Raw genomic sequence first — 18664 nt, 5'->3', positions numbered from 1 at the left:
CCGCCAAGCGGCAACCCAGAAAAAAAATATCAGCTCCAGATCAAATTTAAGGCATCGAGAAGTCCACAGAGAATAGAATACCCATTAAAAATCTAGTAGAACTGAGTAATGTTTATGATGACACTGCATTTCTCAAGGAAGGAAGGAATGACAAATGCACACACCCTCTTTACACATCAACTGCAGAATATGTCAGCAATGTCTGCTTGAGTTAGTTAGGAGCACATTAGATTACATTACATTATATTGACACAAATGCTTTCGTCCAAAGCAGCCAAACTAACTTTGAACACATGATGTTCAGCTGCATACTCCATCTTCTGCTTTTGTTCAGTGTTTATATTTTGTTTACCTCACCCTTAGAAGTGTCACAAAAAACAAAAATTATAATAACTTCCAACTTCTACTTCAGTAGAATTAGAGAAACTCATCTTGTTGAAAGCCATCCATGACTTTTTGACAGACTACTCAGTCATCAGTATCAGCATCAATCTTATTTTCCACAATGTAATATCATCACATCACACACCCCTACATGGTGCCATGCATGCCTCATCACCAGAGCTCATTCCAGGGAAGCAAGCAGGGCCTGCGCTTCCCAACCATACGTAGTTCCCAGACAGCAGATGGAGGGGGGTATTGTATTGTATTATTCACTCAGACAGGGACTTTGATGTGTTGCTTGACACACTGGGAATGCCTGGCTCAGCAATAAGGCTCCATTCAAAGGAGCTGGCTGTGATACCCCAGTACTGCACAGTAAGCACTGGTGCCAGGAAGACAAGACATGAATAAGTGTGTGTGTGTGTGTGTGTGTGTGTGTGTGTGTGTGTGTGTGTGTGTGTGTGTGTGTGTGTGTGTGTGTGTGTGTGTGTGTGTGTGTGTGTGTGTGTGTGTGTGTGTGTGTGTGTGTGTGTGTGTGTGTGTGTGTGTGTGTTTGCACTGCTGATTTCACTTTCACAACATAGGACTGCGAGGAAATGGGAAGCAAAAATAACATTTGTAGTGCTATCGTTTGTGTGTATTGTGGCGTTCAATGAACTTAAAACTGGATGGGGAATCGGAACATCGGTACTGTAGCCCACTTCACAAGCAAAATCAATGTCTGCATATGTAAAAAAGCAAATATGAACAATTCAGCATTAAATTATGGTATGCCAATTAAAGGCACAATGAAAAAACAAACACTATGGCTGTCTTCGAAAAAACAACTCTCTGATTTGTTGCAGCTCTGTGTTCTGAGGTAGTTGACATCTGGTTATTCGGCCTCTGAAAGCTTCCTAGCTACAGGAGGTTTGCCAGGCAAGATGCCCTGTTGTATTGGCTTCATGGCGCGCCAACAAGGCTAAAGCAGTTTTGGAGGCTCAGGAGAGGCTGAGCTTCAGAGGCTGTAGTAGGCCAACATCACTCCAACTTTACATAGCCAGCCAGGCTAACTAGCCAATATTGACATCACTCAAAATAGACTTGTTAATTGGCTGTCTACACCTTTGCTCCTCAGAGAATTCAAAAGTTCCTTTCAAAAAAATTCCTTTCAACTGCATGCACGAGTACACGTACTCTCATACACACACACGTGTGCGCGCGCGCACAGACAGACAGACAGACAGACAGACAGACAGACAGACAGACAGACGTGTGTACATACGCACTCGCACGGGAACACACACACACAATTTTGGAAAAATTAAGGAAAAACTGGCTTTTATATCGGCATATTAACTAGTCAAACATGTTTAGTAGTCATGATGAACACTTATGTACATAATTTATTGGTAAACAGGAGACACAAAGGGGCTGTTTAGACAATAAAAAGACATTTCCAGACTGAACTCAATTTGATTTTAAAAAACGTGACTGCTTCTTGGTTTTGATGGGCAATCATCACAGGTCTGCACTGCAGTAGCACAGCATAGGTGTGAGGTTATAAGTCTGTCCAAGTGTCCTGGTTGTGGCTTTGCTGGCCTCCTACCAACTCATCTCTGTGCTTCACTTCAGGCTTCTACACAGTTACGAGAGAGTTGCAGCCTTTCAATCGCCTTTCTCCACTCTCTCTCTCTGCCGTGGCTCTTCTTTATTGTGAGTCAGAGTCTCATTTTCTCTCTTTCGCCCTCTGTGTCTCGTTCCCTCTCTCTGCAGGAGGGGCTGTGTCATACGATCGGTTAATAATTCATTGTTCAACGCATGTTCCTTTGTTCAGCAAAAAATGTGCACACATGCGTACGCACACACAGACAGGCAGGCAGGCACACACACACAGACACACAGTCAAACACAGGCGCACACAGACACACACACGCACTCCAGTGAGTCTGTTGTGCACCACACCATACTTACGGACAGTTAGCACGCACCAGAGAAGGTGTATTTTTATTGGACATTGTCAGCGGTCAACGCCTCCCATCTTACTTCAAATCACATGAAGGGAGGCAGAGGACATCAGACGAAGATAAACTGAGCCTACTTCATTATAAAACGTCTTCCTTCCCCACACCCAAATTACACACACACACACACCAAATAATGTTATTTAAACTCAGAGCCAATGTGTGTGTGTGTGTGTGTGTGTGTGTGTGTGTGTGTGTGTGTGTGTGTGTGTGTGTGTGTGTGTGTGTGTGTGTGTGTGTGTGTGTGTGTGTGTGTGTGTGTGTGTGTGTGTGTGTGTGTGTGTGTGTGTCATCCTCAGCAGCACTGTTCATAGTAAACAATTGAAGTCAGCTGGCTGGGTGGACTTTGTGCACAACAACGTCAGACAAACAAGGCGGAAGAGAGGACTATGGGAAGAATGCCAAAAACAGATTGACCACTGACGTTTACAGTTAGGTCTGAGAGGAAACGAGTGTGGCAAAGGAAATAGGACATGGCAACAATTCAGATTACATTGATTTTCTTCTCAATTGAGGCTTTATCAACAAACACCTTGTGGAGTTAACCAGTGCAACTGAATATATATATAAGCCGATTTCACACTAAGCATGGCTGACCTTGAGCAAAACACACAAGTTCACCTACAGGAGCAAAGAAACACACCTAACAATGACACCAAACCTATACACACTACAGATTGTACAGTATTACTGTAGTTTTCATGCACATGCAACAGGAACTGTCTCTGGCACAAAAACACCACCTCGGGACTTGTACTTAAGACAACTAGTGTGTCAGCACATTGTCAGCAACGTTGCTCAGTCTGCTCCGAGTTGGTCACAGACATTATTCTTCACTGTGCCTTCCGCCTCCCGAGGCTCCTGCACATGCTCAGTCCTCAACTTCCTGTCAAACAGGAAGTAGTCTAGGCTAGCACCCTCAACCTCAGAGAGGATCGAAGAAGTGTTTTTTTTCACTTATTAAATGCCAATGCTTCATAATGAAGACATTGCCATAAATGAGCCTGATCCGTGTGTGTGCGTGTGCGTGTGCGTGCGTGTGCGTGTGCGTGTGCGTGTGCGTGCGCGTGCGCGTGCGCGTGTGCGTGCGTGTGTGTGTGTGTGTGTGTGTGTGAATGAGTGATTGAGTGCATGCTGGGGGAAACCCCAGCATATTATAGGCCACCACTTTGACCTTAGATTTTCTATTGCAAATATAATCTCTAAAGTTGCTTTACATTAGGGGTTTCCTAATGACACTGCACAACTCAATGCCTTTCCAATGTTTCTGATGCCAGCTAATGCCAGGGATTCCCCCAGCAGTTTACAGCTAAGACAGCCACCTTGACTAGGTGCTCTGAATAATATTTTCTTTTTTCGATTCAAAAGTAATTTCTAAAGTTGCGTTTACAAAGAAAATTGATAAGGTATTGATTTTTTTTCAGGGTTTTAAACCTGAAACTGCATAATAAAACATATGACGTGATGATAGTCACATGTTTGATATCAGATTATCCCCTAGCCACCAACCTTCACTAAGTTCGGTGTGAAACACCCGGGTTGCATAAGGTAATGTAGGGTGACCTGGTTGGTGACTGGCAACACTGTAGGTCGATGTGTGGAGTTTATAGTGGAAAATCAGCACGTTGGTCAGCAGCTGCGAGCAGGTTGAAGTCACCTGACCCAGCGTGAGCTCATGTAGTAGGGCTAAAGTCCACCCATTCAGGACTGTGTCCAGCAGGCCTGCTGTAAAATAACTTTATTTGTATAGCACAATTCATACAAGACTTGTAGCTCAATGTGTGTGCATGTTTAGCATAGAGCGGCAGAGTAAAGGCTAGATCTGCACTCAGGAGCACAACAGCAATCAGGCTGAATAAACAAGACAACAAATAGGCAACATCATTCTTCCACCAGAGAGTACAGGGCCTCCTGCTTCTCTCACAGGCACAATCTTGGCGTAGCCTAAGTACGCAGAAGGGCCTTTCATAGCTGCCTCTTGTAAACGACAAGCAACACTGACATGTTCCATTTCTAGTTCTCCAAAGCAACACAGGCATTCATCACATCGACGCATAATGGCGGCAAGGGTTGGGCCCTGCATTCATTCATGAGAATACAGTTATGCATATTGCAAATGACCTGGTTTGACCTGTCCAATTCAACCAGGTGACTGGCTGTCTGGTTGAATGATCACCTGGTTGAAATGGACAGGTAAAACCAATTGAGAGTATGCGGCAATCGCTTATAAGCTAATGAATCCAGTGAGCCCATCACCACTGGCAGTCGAAGCATAGTGATGCACAGCCTTGCAGGATGCAAGCACGTATTATAGCTTGTGTACTACTGATGTGTCGAGGCAGCCCTAAGACTAGAATATACTTTTAGAATACTTCTAGACTAGAATATACTTCTGCATTCAGGCCCACGACAATCAGAGAGAAAAAAATCTCTCTCTCTCTCCCCTACTGTGTCCTGAAAAATGCTTCCTCAAGCCTGACGTTTGGGCTTTGCTTCACAATAAAAGCAACACGATCACACTGGCTATAACAAGATTGGGACATCTGCCAGGTGCACTGCCTCACCTCATCCAACCTCAGGTGAAGCAGCTGACACAGACACCTTGAAATAAACCCTTTTTAAAGGACATTTTCAATGGGGTTTTGTGCCTTTATTTCAGATAGTACAGTGACGAGAGACAGGAAACTATTGGGCAGACAGAAAGATGGGGAAGGAAAAAGAAATGATCTTGGGTCAGAATCGCACCCATAACCCCAGTGGAAATAGCGCTAGACACTGTATGACATAAACTTAAGGCAGAAATATCATTACGTTATACTGTCTAGACTCTAGTCCATCACCCTTGATGTTTACGTCTTTGGCTTGAGTGAGTGGGAATTCCTCTTGTCGTCCAAAATAACAAGACTAAATATGGCCTTTTAAATGGCCTTCGGCTTGTGTCCAGCAATGTTGTTTTCTTGCCAACAAACTCCATTGAAAAAATATGAGCTATTCAAGGCTCGACAATGCTTTCAGCAAAACATCCATGGTCGCCCATCTCTTTGATTATACTGGAGCCATTAGCATATCTGAGACCCTGTCTTTCTTCATTTACCAATGCCAAGAGTCAAACTCAATTATCACAGAAAGACACAAAAAGACAGTAATAACTGTTGCATGACCTCTGGGAAAAAAAGTGTTGTTTAATGCATGGTGAATGGAGCTCTTTCACAACATGGAAGGCAAAGAAGGATGTTGGGAGAGTGTACATAGCCAAGGGACAGGCTCATCAGTCACACGTGCCTGTGCACAAACACAAACATGCAGAAGTCTGTGCACACACACACCAACACTAGACATACACAGTACACACACACACAGGGTTGCACACACTCACATAACATAAGTGCATAGCATACCAACACCCCCTCCCCTCTGTTTCTTCTTGTTACACACACACACACACACCCACACCCACACCCACACCCACACCCACACACACACACACACACACACACACACACACACACACACACACACACACACACACACACACACACACACACACACACACACACACACACACACACACACACACACCCACACCCACACCCACACCCACACACACACACTGAATCAGCTTCTTCATTCACTATTCTCAGCACAATTCTGCTGTGTTCTATGCCGTGCTGTGCTGTTAGTCAGAGGCACACATGAGAGTATGTAGGCAGTGGTGGCCAGTGGAGCATGACTGCTGTAGGACCCACAAGAGAAGCTTAACTGTAAGCTTACACCAGACACAATCAAAGCGACCACAATGACTGAGGGAATTTTTCCTCTATGGAGGGCGACCATAGCGGGGGCAAAGCCAACTGGACGACCAGAGCGACTTTACCAGAAGAGTTAAAAGTCAGTTAATAGTATGTAAGGAGCTATGGCACGGCATGGTGAAAATCAATTAGAAATGTTCCTAGGTTCGATTCTGGTCAAGATAATTTCCAGATCATCTGCTTTGTGTCACCATCCCATACTGTCTGATCTAATGAAGGCATAAAAGTCTTTAAAAAAAATGGCAAAAATCAGTACATTGCATGGCCTGTAAAAAAAACGAGTTTCCTCCTCTTGCATCAAGGTCTGAAGAAACCCCAGCAGCTCTTAAGGCCTGAGGAACTAAGTCTGGCCAATAAAACAGCTTTATGAAACACACACTGTGGTCGCATAGCAAAGCCACAGCACACACTCCCAACGACCAACTCAGCATGAACGTGTGTGTGTGTGTGTGTGTGTGTGTGTGTGTGTGTGTGTGTGTGTGTGTGTGTGTGTGTGTGTGTGTGTGTGTGTGTGTGTGTGTGTGTGTGTGTGTGTGTGCCTGTTTGTGTGTGTGTGTGTGTGTGTGCCTGTGTGTGTGTGTGCCTGTGTGCCTGTGTGTATGCCTGTGCGTGTGCCTGTGTGTGTGTCTGTGTGTGTGCGTTTAAAAGCAGAAGAGTCAGTCAGTGTAGACTCGTGTGGATTATTTCTCTACCATTTGCATGCTTGCTGGCCTTGTTGTTCTGGTAAATTCTGTATTTGGTTCCTTGTCTTTCTGTGACACGTGGCGGCAGTCTGCTTTTGAATCCTCTTTCCGTCACAAATTGGGTTTGCTGCTGAGGGGCTACGCTGAGGAGTTGAGTAACTTCTTCCAGCGTGAAAGAGAGGAAGCAAAAAAGACCCCCTCCCACTCTGTCACCCTCTGCTTTCATTCTGTCAGCTGACTCACACTCTACCCTATATTTGTTCACATTGTCTCACACACACACAGACACACACAGACACACACAGACACACACAGACACACACAGACACACACAGACACACACACACAGAAAAAAAACCTTTTCAAAGACCACAGGAGCGTTCCACTGCTGCAGGTGGTGACACTGTGGTGCCTGCTCTGCTCTGCTCGTCTTGCATATCATGAGTTATTAAATGACACTGCAGCAGCAGAGCACATTCTACTGTATATTCACCTTTACCACGTCGTCCATAACCCTGTCCATTTCAACGTTTTCCATGCTAGCAAAGGTTTTCCGGTCTGCTAGTTCCTGTTAGGCTGCTAATAGCCCATCTGCATTAGCGATAGCAAACTCTTACCCAAATAGTAATGGCGCCACCCTTGTGACCGTGGATAGTAAGGTGAACAGCCTAGCCTGCCACTTCCACTTCCACTTCCACTTGCCCCAGGTGTTGTCGTCAGACAACGCCTATTTCGTACCACCTTCTTCATACAACCAGTGCTGCATCAGGGTTGTATCGAGCTGAAGGGAGCCATTTAAAATCTGCAACTAAGTATGAAATAAAATGCTGACAAATGTTTACTAATAATTGGCAACTGAACTGCATTCCCACAGAAAATGCAAAATGTGCATGTATTCCCAGCACAGTTTATAAACTCAAGGCGAGTCTGCTAGTTCAGCAGCTTATGTCATTCTAAAACTTGGTACATAACTTATTGCTGGCAATTGGTTGATATTTGAAACACCTGACACAACATACAGACAACAGATAAATCACAAAGATGAGCTCCAGCCGGACAGCTTTTCAGTCTCTCTGCCGGGTTGATCCAATAAGGAAACAGCAAAATAGACCAATCGAATTTACCCGTCAGTTTGTTCCTGGACAAAGTGGTTGTCCCTGAAAGAACTGAGAGCGGGAATAACACAGTGATGCACCACACAGTGAGGACACCCATCACAACACAACACTGCACCACCTCCCACTGCTCATATGCAGCCTGATGCTTTTTAGCTTTGTTTTACAGATAACTGTATGATAATAACTTGATGTCTACAAGATATTGCTCAATGTATTTGTTTAACAACAGTAGAAAGAATGCAAGTCATTCGACTGAGTTAGAAGTCTAGCTTAAAGAATACTCTGGGAAAAAAAATGACTTCAGTCAGCTTGTATAAGTACTGGGGCTCCCCGCTGAAAGGGCATTGGTTTATGTAAAAAAAGAGGGGCCTTTTGCAACTCCATTGGCAAACAACAGCCAACACAATCTATGTGCAACAGCTGAAACACATGTGTGGGATTCCCATCTATTCAGCAACCCTGTCTGCAACCCAGGAGCATGGCTTGTCTGTATGGGAATCCACTCTCCCAAACGTCTTCCATAACAGCTAACACAGTTATCTTTCCTGTCTCCTTGCCTTGAGAGAGGAACCCTGTGTCTGTGCATGCAAGGCAAGTGTGTGCGTATGTATGTGGGTTTGATCATTTTTCCATAGTTTTTAATACTGGTAATATAGAGAAATGTGCAGCCATTTTAAAGAAAGTAGTCTGTTGGAGAATGTGCAGATGCTTTAGACAAAGAAGTCTATAATGTCTTCATAGATTGTGATAGTTATTCGATAGAGCCCAAGTGTTGCTAAGGTTTTCAAATCAAGGCATACCAACAAGGCAAGAGGCCCTGACGATCGATCTGCTTTTCTACTTAAGGCTGTCACAGAAGTACCCCTTCCATTGGCCATTTCCGTTCTTCATAGTAGATACACACTCCGCTCCAGAGCGCTGAGGAAAACTCTATTAGAATTCCAGTGCCCTAGAAGGCATGTGTCCAAGGAGACCGTAACAATGGCTAAAAGTTGCAGGCACCTCAAATGTGTTGAAAATCCCTGGCTCAAGACTGAGCGACTCTGCCAAGCTACAAGTAAACTCTTGTGAGCACCAAGCTATCCATTGTTTCTTACTTTGAAACATCTAAATAAAATCGCTGTTTCCAAAAGTGTCAGTGCAGTGTGCTCCTCATTTGAACATTCATTGGCCTCGCACGCACGCACGCACGCACGCACGCACGCACGCACGCACGCACGCACGCACGCACGCACGCACGCACGCACGCACGCACGCACGCACGCACGCACGCACGCACGCACGCACGCACGCACGCACGCACGCACGCACGCACGCACGCACGCACGCACGCACGCACGCACGCACGCACGCACGCACGCACGCACGCACGCACGCACGCACGCACGCACGCACGCACGCACGCACGCACGCACGCACGCACGCACGCACGCACGCACGCACGCACGCACGCACGCACGCACGCACGCACGCACGCACGCACACACACACACACACACACACACACACACACACACACACACACACACACACACACACACACACACACACACACACACACACACACACACACACACACACACACACACACACACACACACACACACACACACACACACACACACACACACACACACACAAGAGGAGGACGTCATGGGGACTGAGGTGAGAGCAGAGGGGAAGCAAGAGTCAAATCATGTCTGCCCTAGATTTGAAGCTCAGTGATAATTACATCAACTGAACACTGAGGCACAGGAGACTAGCCCAGCCAGCACACGGCCAAGGAAGGCACAATTACTGCTGATGAAGATAAGGTCAGTTGGAGGAGGCAGAGGGGATAGAGAGAGACAAGGAGACAGACAGACAGACAGACAGACAGACAGACAGACAGACAGACAGACAGACAGACAGACAGACAGACAGACAGACAGACAGACAGACAGACAGACAGACGATGAGGCCATGGTTGAGTCAAGGTACAAGGAGTGCATGGTGCAGAGGAAAAGAGATGAGACGCTGAAAAGACAGAGGCTGATGGTCTGTTTACATGCAAGTTAATGGCAAGTCATCTCACAGAAGCCTATGTCTGTCTTACAGTAAAAGGAAGCTAAAAATCATAAAGGTCACACAAGTGGCCCTCTGGGATCTAAGCAGAACTGTATCTCTGCCCAGCGTATACCTCCTTTAACCCATTGTGTCCTGGAGCGACATATACGCTGCATTCAGGTTCTTGAGATTTGAGCCGTTTTATTACAAATGTGGGTATGGCAGAGTAGAGCTGAATGAATACATTGCAGCGCAAAATGTAGGTTCTAGCTTTTAAATGCAACTTATGACATAATATGTCATGTTTTTATGTGCTCCGGAGGCTGAGATATTTAGGTTTTAATAGGGAGAGGGCACCTTTCCCCAAAAAGGCTTAGGCTAAAATGGGTTAACTGAGGGCCCTTGGGATCCATGATGCATAGCCACTTTTCTGGCCTTCAGCCACATCGTAGGAGCAGCCGTGGCCTAGTGGTTAGAGAGTTGGTCTTTCGATCAAGGGGATGCAGGTTCGAATCCCCCCTGACCTCTACCTACAACTCCAACCATGGCTGAAGTCCCCTTGAGCAAGGCACCTAACCCCACATTGCTCCAGGGAATGTAATCAATACCCTGAAAAATAATAACCGTCAGTCGCTTTGAATAAATTAAAGCGTCAGCTAAGTGCAATGTAATGTAATGTAACATCGGCCTCTCAAAATGCCACAAGAGGGAACTGGGGTTGTTCATGCTGCTCAAAGGGGATGTCCAGGTTTACTCAACACTACAGGGCTAGGAGGACTGACTACAATTGCGCAATTAATGGCAAAATAACTCATCTTACCCTAGGTTTAGCCCTTTGTCAATGACCAAGAGCACCATTGTGTAATGGACTACTATTCAATATCCTCTTTCATGCAGCCTAAATTGTGATGCAAACAATAAAATCTTAAAGTCAATGTGGGAAAATGTATGATGACGACACACACGCACCCCTAAACTGCCTGGGTGCTGGACAAAGGCAATGATTCAGGTTTTAAAATAGTCACATCAGGCTCCCATCAATGTCTACTATTTAACCTTTGTAATGCTAACTGCAATTTTCTTTTTGGTCTGTGAGAGATGAGCATCGACAGTGAGCTGGGCTCAGCGGAAGCTGTTCACAGCAAAGATTATGCGGATGATATAAATACAATAACAACCAAAGCTCCAAATGCTATGATTTAGAGCACAATAGGAGTATATCTCCCGCTAACAAGCAAGCTCTCTCTCCCAAGAGTCTGTGCCAAGAAAAAAAGACTTGAAATTGGCCCAGTTAAGTGTCCAAGATCGTCTGTGTCCAAGATACAGTGCAATGGCCAGTGGCATGTGGTTGGCCTCTCCTCTCCTCTCTCTCAGCAACCTCCTCCATTCCCCCCTCAGAGTCTACAGTAGCCAGGCCAGTAGGAGGCCTCCTCCACTGTCTGTCACCCCCGCTGCCCAGAAGCACAAATGCAAACACATACACAGACACACATAATGTACAGGCGCAGCAGACGCATGCAAACACACAGTGGTAGACACACACACACAAACAAACACACACAAACACACAGCCCTTGAAGGCCTTTTCTTCTCTGTCTTTCTTCTCCTGTCTAGCGGAGACTGACTGACTGAAATGCCTGACTCACTACTACAGAGCCATCATCACCATCGGCACCCCAAAGGACCACCCATGTTTTCCCTACCCCAAGCAGAGCTGTCTGTCCTCAGAGTTGCCAAGCCACCAAGTTCATGGCAGCAGCTCTCTGGCTGATGCAGCTCTACTGTGAGAGTCACATGATCAGCGATCACATGACCATAAAACTCCGCTCCACCACACAAGGAGCTTAGAACACTTGACATTCACACAAAGGCTGGATTGGGGGTTTTTTGGAAGGGGAGGGGAGGGGAGGAGAGGCACTCGGTCAATAAGTGTGTAGGTTTTTGGAATGCCGAGCACAGAGCAGGTAAAGAGCATTTGAAAATGTTTGTACTACGTTTTATGGGGCTTTACTGGAGAGGGAAGCAAGTCATATGTAACAGAATTGTGTGTTTGACCCCACTAACCAACACAAAGTGCTGACATTTCAACTTCATTTTGAAGAAGAACAGACACCTCTTTACTAAGCATAACTACAACTGAAAATAACCTGTTATCTTCAAAATGTCTCTTTCCTGCCCATTCAAATCTAAAAATATTCGAAGGCAGGCAGGCAGACATTCAGGCAGGCTTGGAGGGTTGTGTATGGCAGTGGTTCCCAACCTATGGGTCGGGACCCACCTTATGGGTCGCCAAAGATCCACAGGGGGTCGCGGAGCCCTCTTGATTTTAAGGGGTTTCATTTTAAATATATATAGCCCATGTTGAATAAAAGACAAAGCATTTAACTAATAAATGCATAGAAGCAAAAAAATTGTAAGTGCTACATTAAACATTTATTCTATATTTGACCAAAGACGAATTGAGGAATAAAATAACTAAAATTAGTTTTCGCAGGAAACAGAGGGCATCTTGTGACTCCTTCTTGTGTGGGCGCTCGTGTGGTTGGGTCACCAAAGCTTACAATAGTAAAACATGGGTCCCTGAAGAAAAAGGTTGGGAACCACTGGTGTATGGTACATGAGAAGATCAGGGTAGAGAGAGAGAATTCCAGGAAAAACGGGCTGTCAGATACGGATGCTGATTGATCCAAAGGGAAACCGAATCCTGGTCCGGTCCAAAATAGGAAGATAGATTAAAAAAAACCTCCAGTCTGAGGGACGAGCCCTCTGCCACATGCCCCAGAACCGGAGACAGCATAGTGTCTGTGTGTGTGTGTGTGTGTGTGTGTGTGTGTGTGTGTGTGTGTGTGTGTGTGTGTGTGTGTGTGTGTGTGTGTGTTGTGTGTCAACGAAAGGAGAGAAACGCAGAGTAAGGAGAGAAAGACAGGAGAAGGAGGAAAACACAGACAGAGGGAGGAGAGAAAAACAGACGGAGGAAGAGGAGAGAGAGAGAGAGAGAGAGAGAGAGAGAGAGAGAGAGAGAGAGAGAGAGAGAGAGAGAGAGAGAGAGAGAGAGAGAGAGAGAGAGAGAGAGAGAGAGAGAGAGAGAGAGAGAGAGAGAGAGAGAGAGAGAGAGAGAGACGGGAAGTAGACTAGAAAAAAGAGAGTTTGGGATGACTTACTTCCCCCTCCAGGAGTGCTTGGTGGTGTAGAAGCAGGCCAGGTCTTTGTTGTCTTTGAGGACGTTCATCTTTTGGCACGGCCTATAGTGAGGAGAGCAGAGAACAGGACAGAACAGGGTCAGGACTCAGGCAGGCAGGCAGGCAGGCAGGCAGGCAGGCAGGCAGGCCGAAAACGTGTGCTGTAACACGACATGAAATATGATTCACTTCCTGGACACAGGAAACTGACATGACAATCTCAGTGAGAGGGCTCAGCAAGAAAAACAGGGCCTAGAGCAGCAGCAGCAGTAACGATGAAAGCCTCCTCCGATGATAATTTTACGGCATAATATTTTGCCGAAACAGAACCAGGCATTGCTTACTACTGGTTGAACTGTGAATAGCAGTGCTTTGACACATGGGACATAGACTCTCGATGTGTGTAATGTGTGTAGTGTGTGTGTGTGACAGGCAGCAAGATTCATCAAAATGTAATCGTGGACTTTGCAATGTTCTTCCGACCAGGAGCAGTCACTGGTGAGCGAGCATCCCGGCTTTCTCTATTCAGAAACCTCAAAATAACCATTGGCAGCACACCTCACACACTCAAGACAAATTTCACACCTCGGCTGCAAATCCTTTTCCTCAGATCCTTTTCACCCGCAAGACATTGTGTTCAACTTGGCAACTCACCTAACCAAACAAATATCAATCTGGACTACATCAAGAGGTCTATTACCAGAGGTCTGCCAAATCTGACCTTCCACATCAACATTGATTGAGGTCTCACTTAGCTTACTTCGGTACTAATGCTGAAAAGGCAAACACTAAACCAAATATGCCTTTAGGTAAACAAAAATATTCTTGCATATGAAGAACATACAGTAAGTAATTGCCATTGCATAATTGACAAAAGAAGAGCTTAATAACCAAAATGTGGAGCTACCTTCCATGCTTTGGTCTTGTGCCACAAAAAAGACCACCAATTGACAGAGTCACTTACCAAAACATCAGTTCATGTTTGAGGTGGGGTAAATCTCCAAAAAAGTCATGAAAGAGGCCTTTTGGCTCAGATAAACTATGGCTAGGTGCCATGAACAGAGCGCAGAGGAGGAAGAAAAATAAAGACTCTGTATGAGTCTGAGGGAAGAAAAATGACTATGTGGGATCAGTAAAAATCATCCCACCCAAACCTGCAGAATGAAACCCATGAACAAAAAAAATGAAACACTGCACCACGCTCCATGGAAAAACCCTGAGGCAAGAAAAGATGGAGCACAAAATGAAAGTGATACACTGTGTGTGGTGTAGTGTGGTGTGGTGTGACGACATAAGGAGAAGAAAAAGAACCCAACATGGAAAAGACAGTAAACGAAACTGAATGTAAACTAGAATACATTTTTTTATCAGAACAAAAAACATGCATTCCAAAGCAAATGGGGAGGGACATTAAAATAAATAGTCGGAGAAGAGAGGGTGAAAAGTTGTCAGACACAGTAAAGCCAACACACCATTCAGGTCTCGGAGGGGCTGTAATGAAGTGACAGGAGTGGAGTGTGTGGTGCGCACATGAGGCCGAGGCTTCGTCAGCACTCTCGGCGGCGGCATCACTGGAAATGCCTGACTCCACTCTTCCTTCCTCTGCACCGTTGACCCACTAGAACCCTCCGTCTATACCCCATCTGCAAAACCAGCTCAAAGCCTCTGCCACAATGCTCAGGTACACACACGCGCACGCACGCACGCACGCACACACGCACACGCGCACACACGCACGTACACACACACCTCCACTATTCCTTCCTCTGCCTCTCTGCAAAAGCCAACTCAGTCACACGGGAGCCTCCGCCAGCCCTGCTCATCTCTCCAGTCCCAACGCCTGGAGTATGATGGCTCAAACTCAGTGCCCTGTAGCCTGGTCCTGCCTACACTGCCTGTGACACGGCTAAACCGCATGTGGCCCTCCAAATGGGAGACCGTGGAAATAAACACTGTGCTCGTGATGCCACAGAAACGATCATGCACATGGCAAATTACTAATGAGAATGCATTGTATTTTTTTACTTTGAATGAAATACATTTGCAAATAAGTTTCAGAGGCAGAGAGAATTTCCAATGGTTTGACTGAGGTGGACTTTGAGGTTGGCAATGACACACCCCTGCACATCCCACCTGGCTGGAGTATGGTGGCTCAAACTGAATGCCCAGTACTCTGTGACTGAATCCTGGCAAAGCTGGCTGGTGACTGGAGAGCAAATACCTGCTCTGGTCACATGCAAAAACCTGACCACATGAATGCCATGCACGTCTGAGTCTTTTTTTTCCATTCAGCTTTTGGTTTGTGTAGAAGGTGTGGGCAGATCTAGCGAGATCTAGGCATTATTGGGTGCAAAAAGTAGTTTCTTTCCTGTTCTAAATGCCATCACATTTGATAATGACTTGATACTGCACCTCTCACCTGAGATTAGGTAGTACATTTATAGCTTAGAGAGGGAATGCTCTTTAAGACTGGCATAGCTCTGATTGGCTCTGAGTAGGCATGCCCTGGGTTAAAGACAGTCTGGTCTGCCAGGTGAACACGATCCCTCAGCACAGCACAGCACAGCACACACTGTAAGGACCACATCACTCATTGGCACTTTTTCCAGACACTCTACATCACTCTCTACATCTTTCCGTCAGAGCTGTAAAAGACTGAGGAAGGAGATGAGTAGTGGAGAGCTCAGAGTGAAAGAGAGAGAATATACTGCAATGGCAGTGGAATGAAGAGGGAATAAAAAGTACAGTACAGTGACTTAAAAAGGAAACACAAAATGTGAAGTCAGTGAACAAGGATAGGGAGGAAAGGGCTCGGGGGCAATAATGGAGACATTACTAAACAAAAAAATAGTGAACAGTGGAGTGAGTGTGTCAGGATGACTGTGAAACAGAGACAGATTGAGGCAGTGGACGTGAGGCTGTGAGAAAGAAAGAAAAAGACACAGAGAGACACAGATAATGAGGAAAAGGCTGTCACAAAAAAAGAGAGGAAAAGAGAAGAGGGAGAGGGAGAGAGAGAGAGAGACACAGACAGACAGACAGACAGACAGACAGACAGACAGACAGACAGACAGACAGACAGACAGACAGACAGACAGACAGACAGACAGACAGACAGACAGACAGACAGACAGACAGACAGAGAGAGAGAGAGAGAGAGAGAGAGAGAGAGAGAGAGAGAGAGATACAGAGAGAGAGAGAGAGAGAGAGAGAGAGAGAGAGAGAGAGAGAGAGAGAACGCTTCAGGATGTGGCCATATAATTGGCTCACTGTGAGCCTGTTGTGTGGATCAATAGTCTTACATGCCCCTCACAGGCCCTCTCTGACAGGACAGGCCAGCAGTCTGACCTGACCACACCTGGATTCTCCTTTAGGCTGCCTTCCAACCTCATAGTCTTTTGTGCCTCATGTGCCTTTTGTGCACTTGACACATAACCCTACTACAAGTTGTGTTCCGGCATGTTTGTGTTTTTTCCCCTTCCTTTCTTTCCTACAAATTGGTGGGTGTCAGCAGTCACTGCACATTCCCTTTTTCATCAGTAGCCAATTTGGCTAGTAGATGTTTAAACTTACTAGCCACACATACACCCACTACCAGTCAAAGTGGCTAGTCATTTTTCTATTCTACCAGCCAAACTGAATTTTCACTAGTGTTTGGCTGTTGTTGATTTAGAGCCCCGAGTGTCAGTGCATAGGTAGAACTAGAGCATGTAAAATGTTCTCTATTAAAAGTTGTGAGGCAGTGAAAAACAGGACCTGAGTGCAAAAGTAACACATAAGGAGCAAAGAAAATGTAACAGGTTCCTTCCAATCATTTTTACAGTCAACTTGCTATAAAGTGAAAATATGTTGGCAAGTGCTGGCCTTAAATCTAATGTAGTCATGTGACTGTATCATGATTCTGTGGTGGGAGGGCAGCGAACAGATATTGTTATGAAATTAGTCACGGTCAGCAAACCAAAATTCAAACTCTATTACAATGATTTAGTCATTTCGGCGAGAATTTTGATAATATCATAAGGCTTGTCGTGCTGTGGTTAACTTTTAACTTGAACTGCCTCTGCACGTGATGCACATGACTCCGATAAAGAACTGAACACTTCATGTCAAACCCAAAAAAATGTTGATGCATCGCAAACCCGTGATTCCTGACTGAGAACTGCAAACGAGAGCTTCAAACGCATGTCATGATTTAGTTTTCACACAATGTCAAGCCTATTCCCCTATTCTATTAACCGAAGTTTCACTTCTTAAACTGCTAACAGTATAGCAAGCACATAACAGGAGGGCGCTGTCGTCTTCTGTCACTAACTTGATTAGAAACACCGCCTCTCGATACAGCAAAGCTGAAAGCAAATGATGGTTGCTAACATGCAGTACGTTCAAATAGCTTGCAATTAGCTTATTAAAACTAACACTTGATTATTAAGCATGAAAGTTAATCTATTGACATGACTGCAGTGTGACAATATATGCTACATTGCACAAATAAGTTAGCTAATACACACACTGCACATCTCCGTAGCTACTTATCCCATACATAATGTTACTGATATACTGTACTAGCCGAACAGTTAGCAACGAATTAACTTATTTGGTGCACCCTTCCAGAGAAAATAAAATCTTTGACTGGTGCAATGTCAATAATATTGTCAAACCGTTATGATGCTTGGTTCTATTATTCAAGATCATCTTTTCAACATACAGTAGCAAGATTTGGTTACGTTACACGCAGAGCGCGGCCCAACTTCAGAAACAGTCCTCGTGAGCTGTGACAAGTACTAATTGAAGATTAGCCGCAAATAGTCATGGAAATATTCCGTTTCAGTCTTTCAGGTGTATTTTCACAAGTAGGAATTGTGTTACCTACTCTGCGTCTGTTTATGGCTAATGGATGGCTGCCTGAAAGGGAGGCTAACCGTTGGTGCTAGCTAGCTCTACTTGACTGCGCTAGCTGACTGAATTCATTGCAACCAGTCGAGGAATTTCAAATGGAGGTAGGCTCCAATGCAAAAAAGACAGCCGAAGCCAGAATGTAGTTTTACCTGGACGATCGGTTTCAGAAGCAACTGTCTTCCGTACCTCAACCCCCCACCCTCCAATGTGCGGTGTTGCTTGTGTTTTGTTTTCCCAAATCGATGCTGTGGATGATCAACTGCGCTACCCCTAGTCAGAAAACTCAGGACGCTGCCATCTTCGTTCTGCCTCAAATGTGAAATTGCGCATGCGCGAAGTACCAACCTGTCATGGGTCTATCAGCTGATTGGTTAGCCAAGAAGCAGCTTCACCCCGATGTCTAGGAATGTGTACACTACACATCGTAATTGCAGTGGCTGAGCTGTCAAAATTTGCAGACCAAATAACCCCCTTCTGTCTATTTCGTTGTTTTCCAGCACCTGAATATGGCTACCAATTTCCGCACCCAATGTAGTGAAGAACACA

At 45.4% G+C, this 18664-nt stretch overlaps 1 protein-coding gene across 8 annotated transcripts in view; it reads right to left on the bottom strand.

The window, feature by feature from the left end:
• LOC134455748 (dnaJ homolog subfamily C member 13-like) overlaps window positions 1–18426 on the bottom strand; it is a 76443-nt gene extending 58017 nt beyond the window's left edge. For 7 of the 8 annotated variants that reach the window (XR_010036153.1, XM_063207003.1, XM_063207005.1 and 4 more), the window contains exons 1-2: window positions 18268–18426; window positions 13205–13285 (exon numbers count right to left, since the gene is read on the bottom strand). Coding sequence is in view for 7 of the 8 variants with exons in the window: in XM_063207003.1 (XP_063063073.1) it covers window positions 13205–13272 (68 nt within the window). In the remaining variant the exon portion in view is untranslated. Of the gene's footprint in view, window positions 1–13204; window positions 13286–14694; window positions 14957–18267 lie in introns of those variants that run through there. The other variant, XM_063207004.1, reaches the window with a different exon arrangement.
• Between the last annotated feature and the right edge of the window lie 238 nt (window positions 18427–18664).

Source organism: Engraulis encrasicolus, chromosome 9 (genome assembly GCF_034702125.1).
Source record: "Engraulis encrasicolus isolate BLACKSEA-1 chromosome 9, IST_EnEncr_1.0, whole genome shotgun sequence".
Lineage (NCBI taxonomy): Eukaryota > Metazoa > Chordata > Actinopteri > Clupeiformes > Engraulidae > Engraulis > Engraulis encrasicolus.
This window is presented reverse-complemented; position numbering and strand designations above follow the sequence as displayed.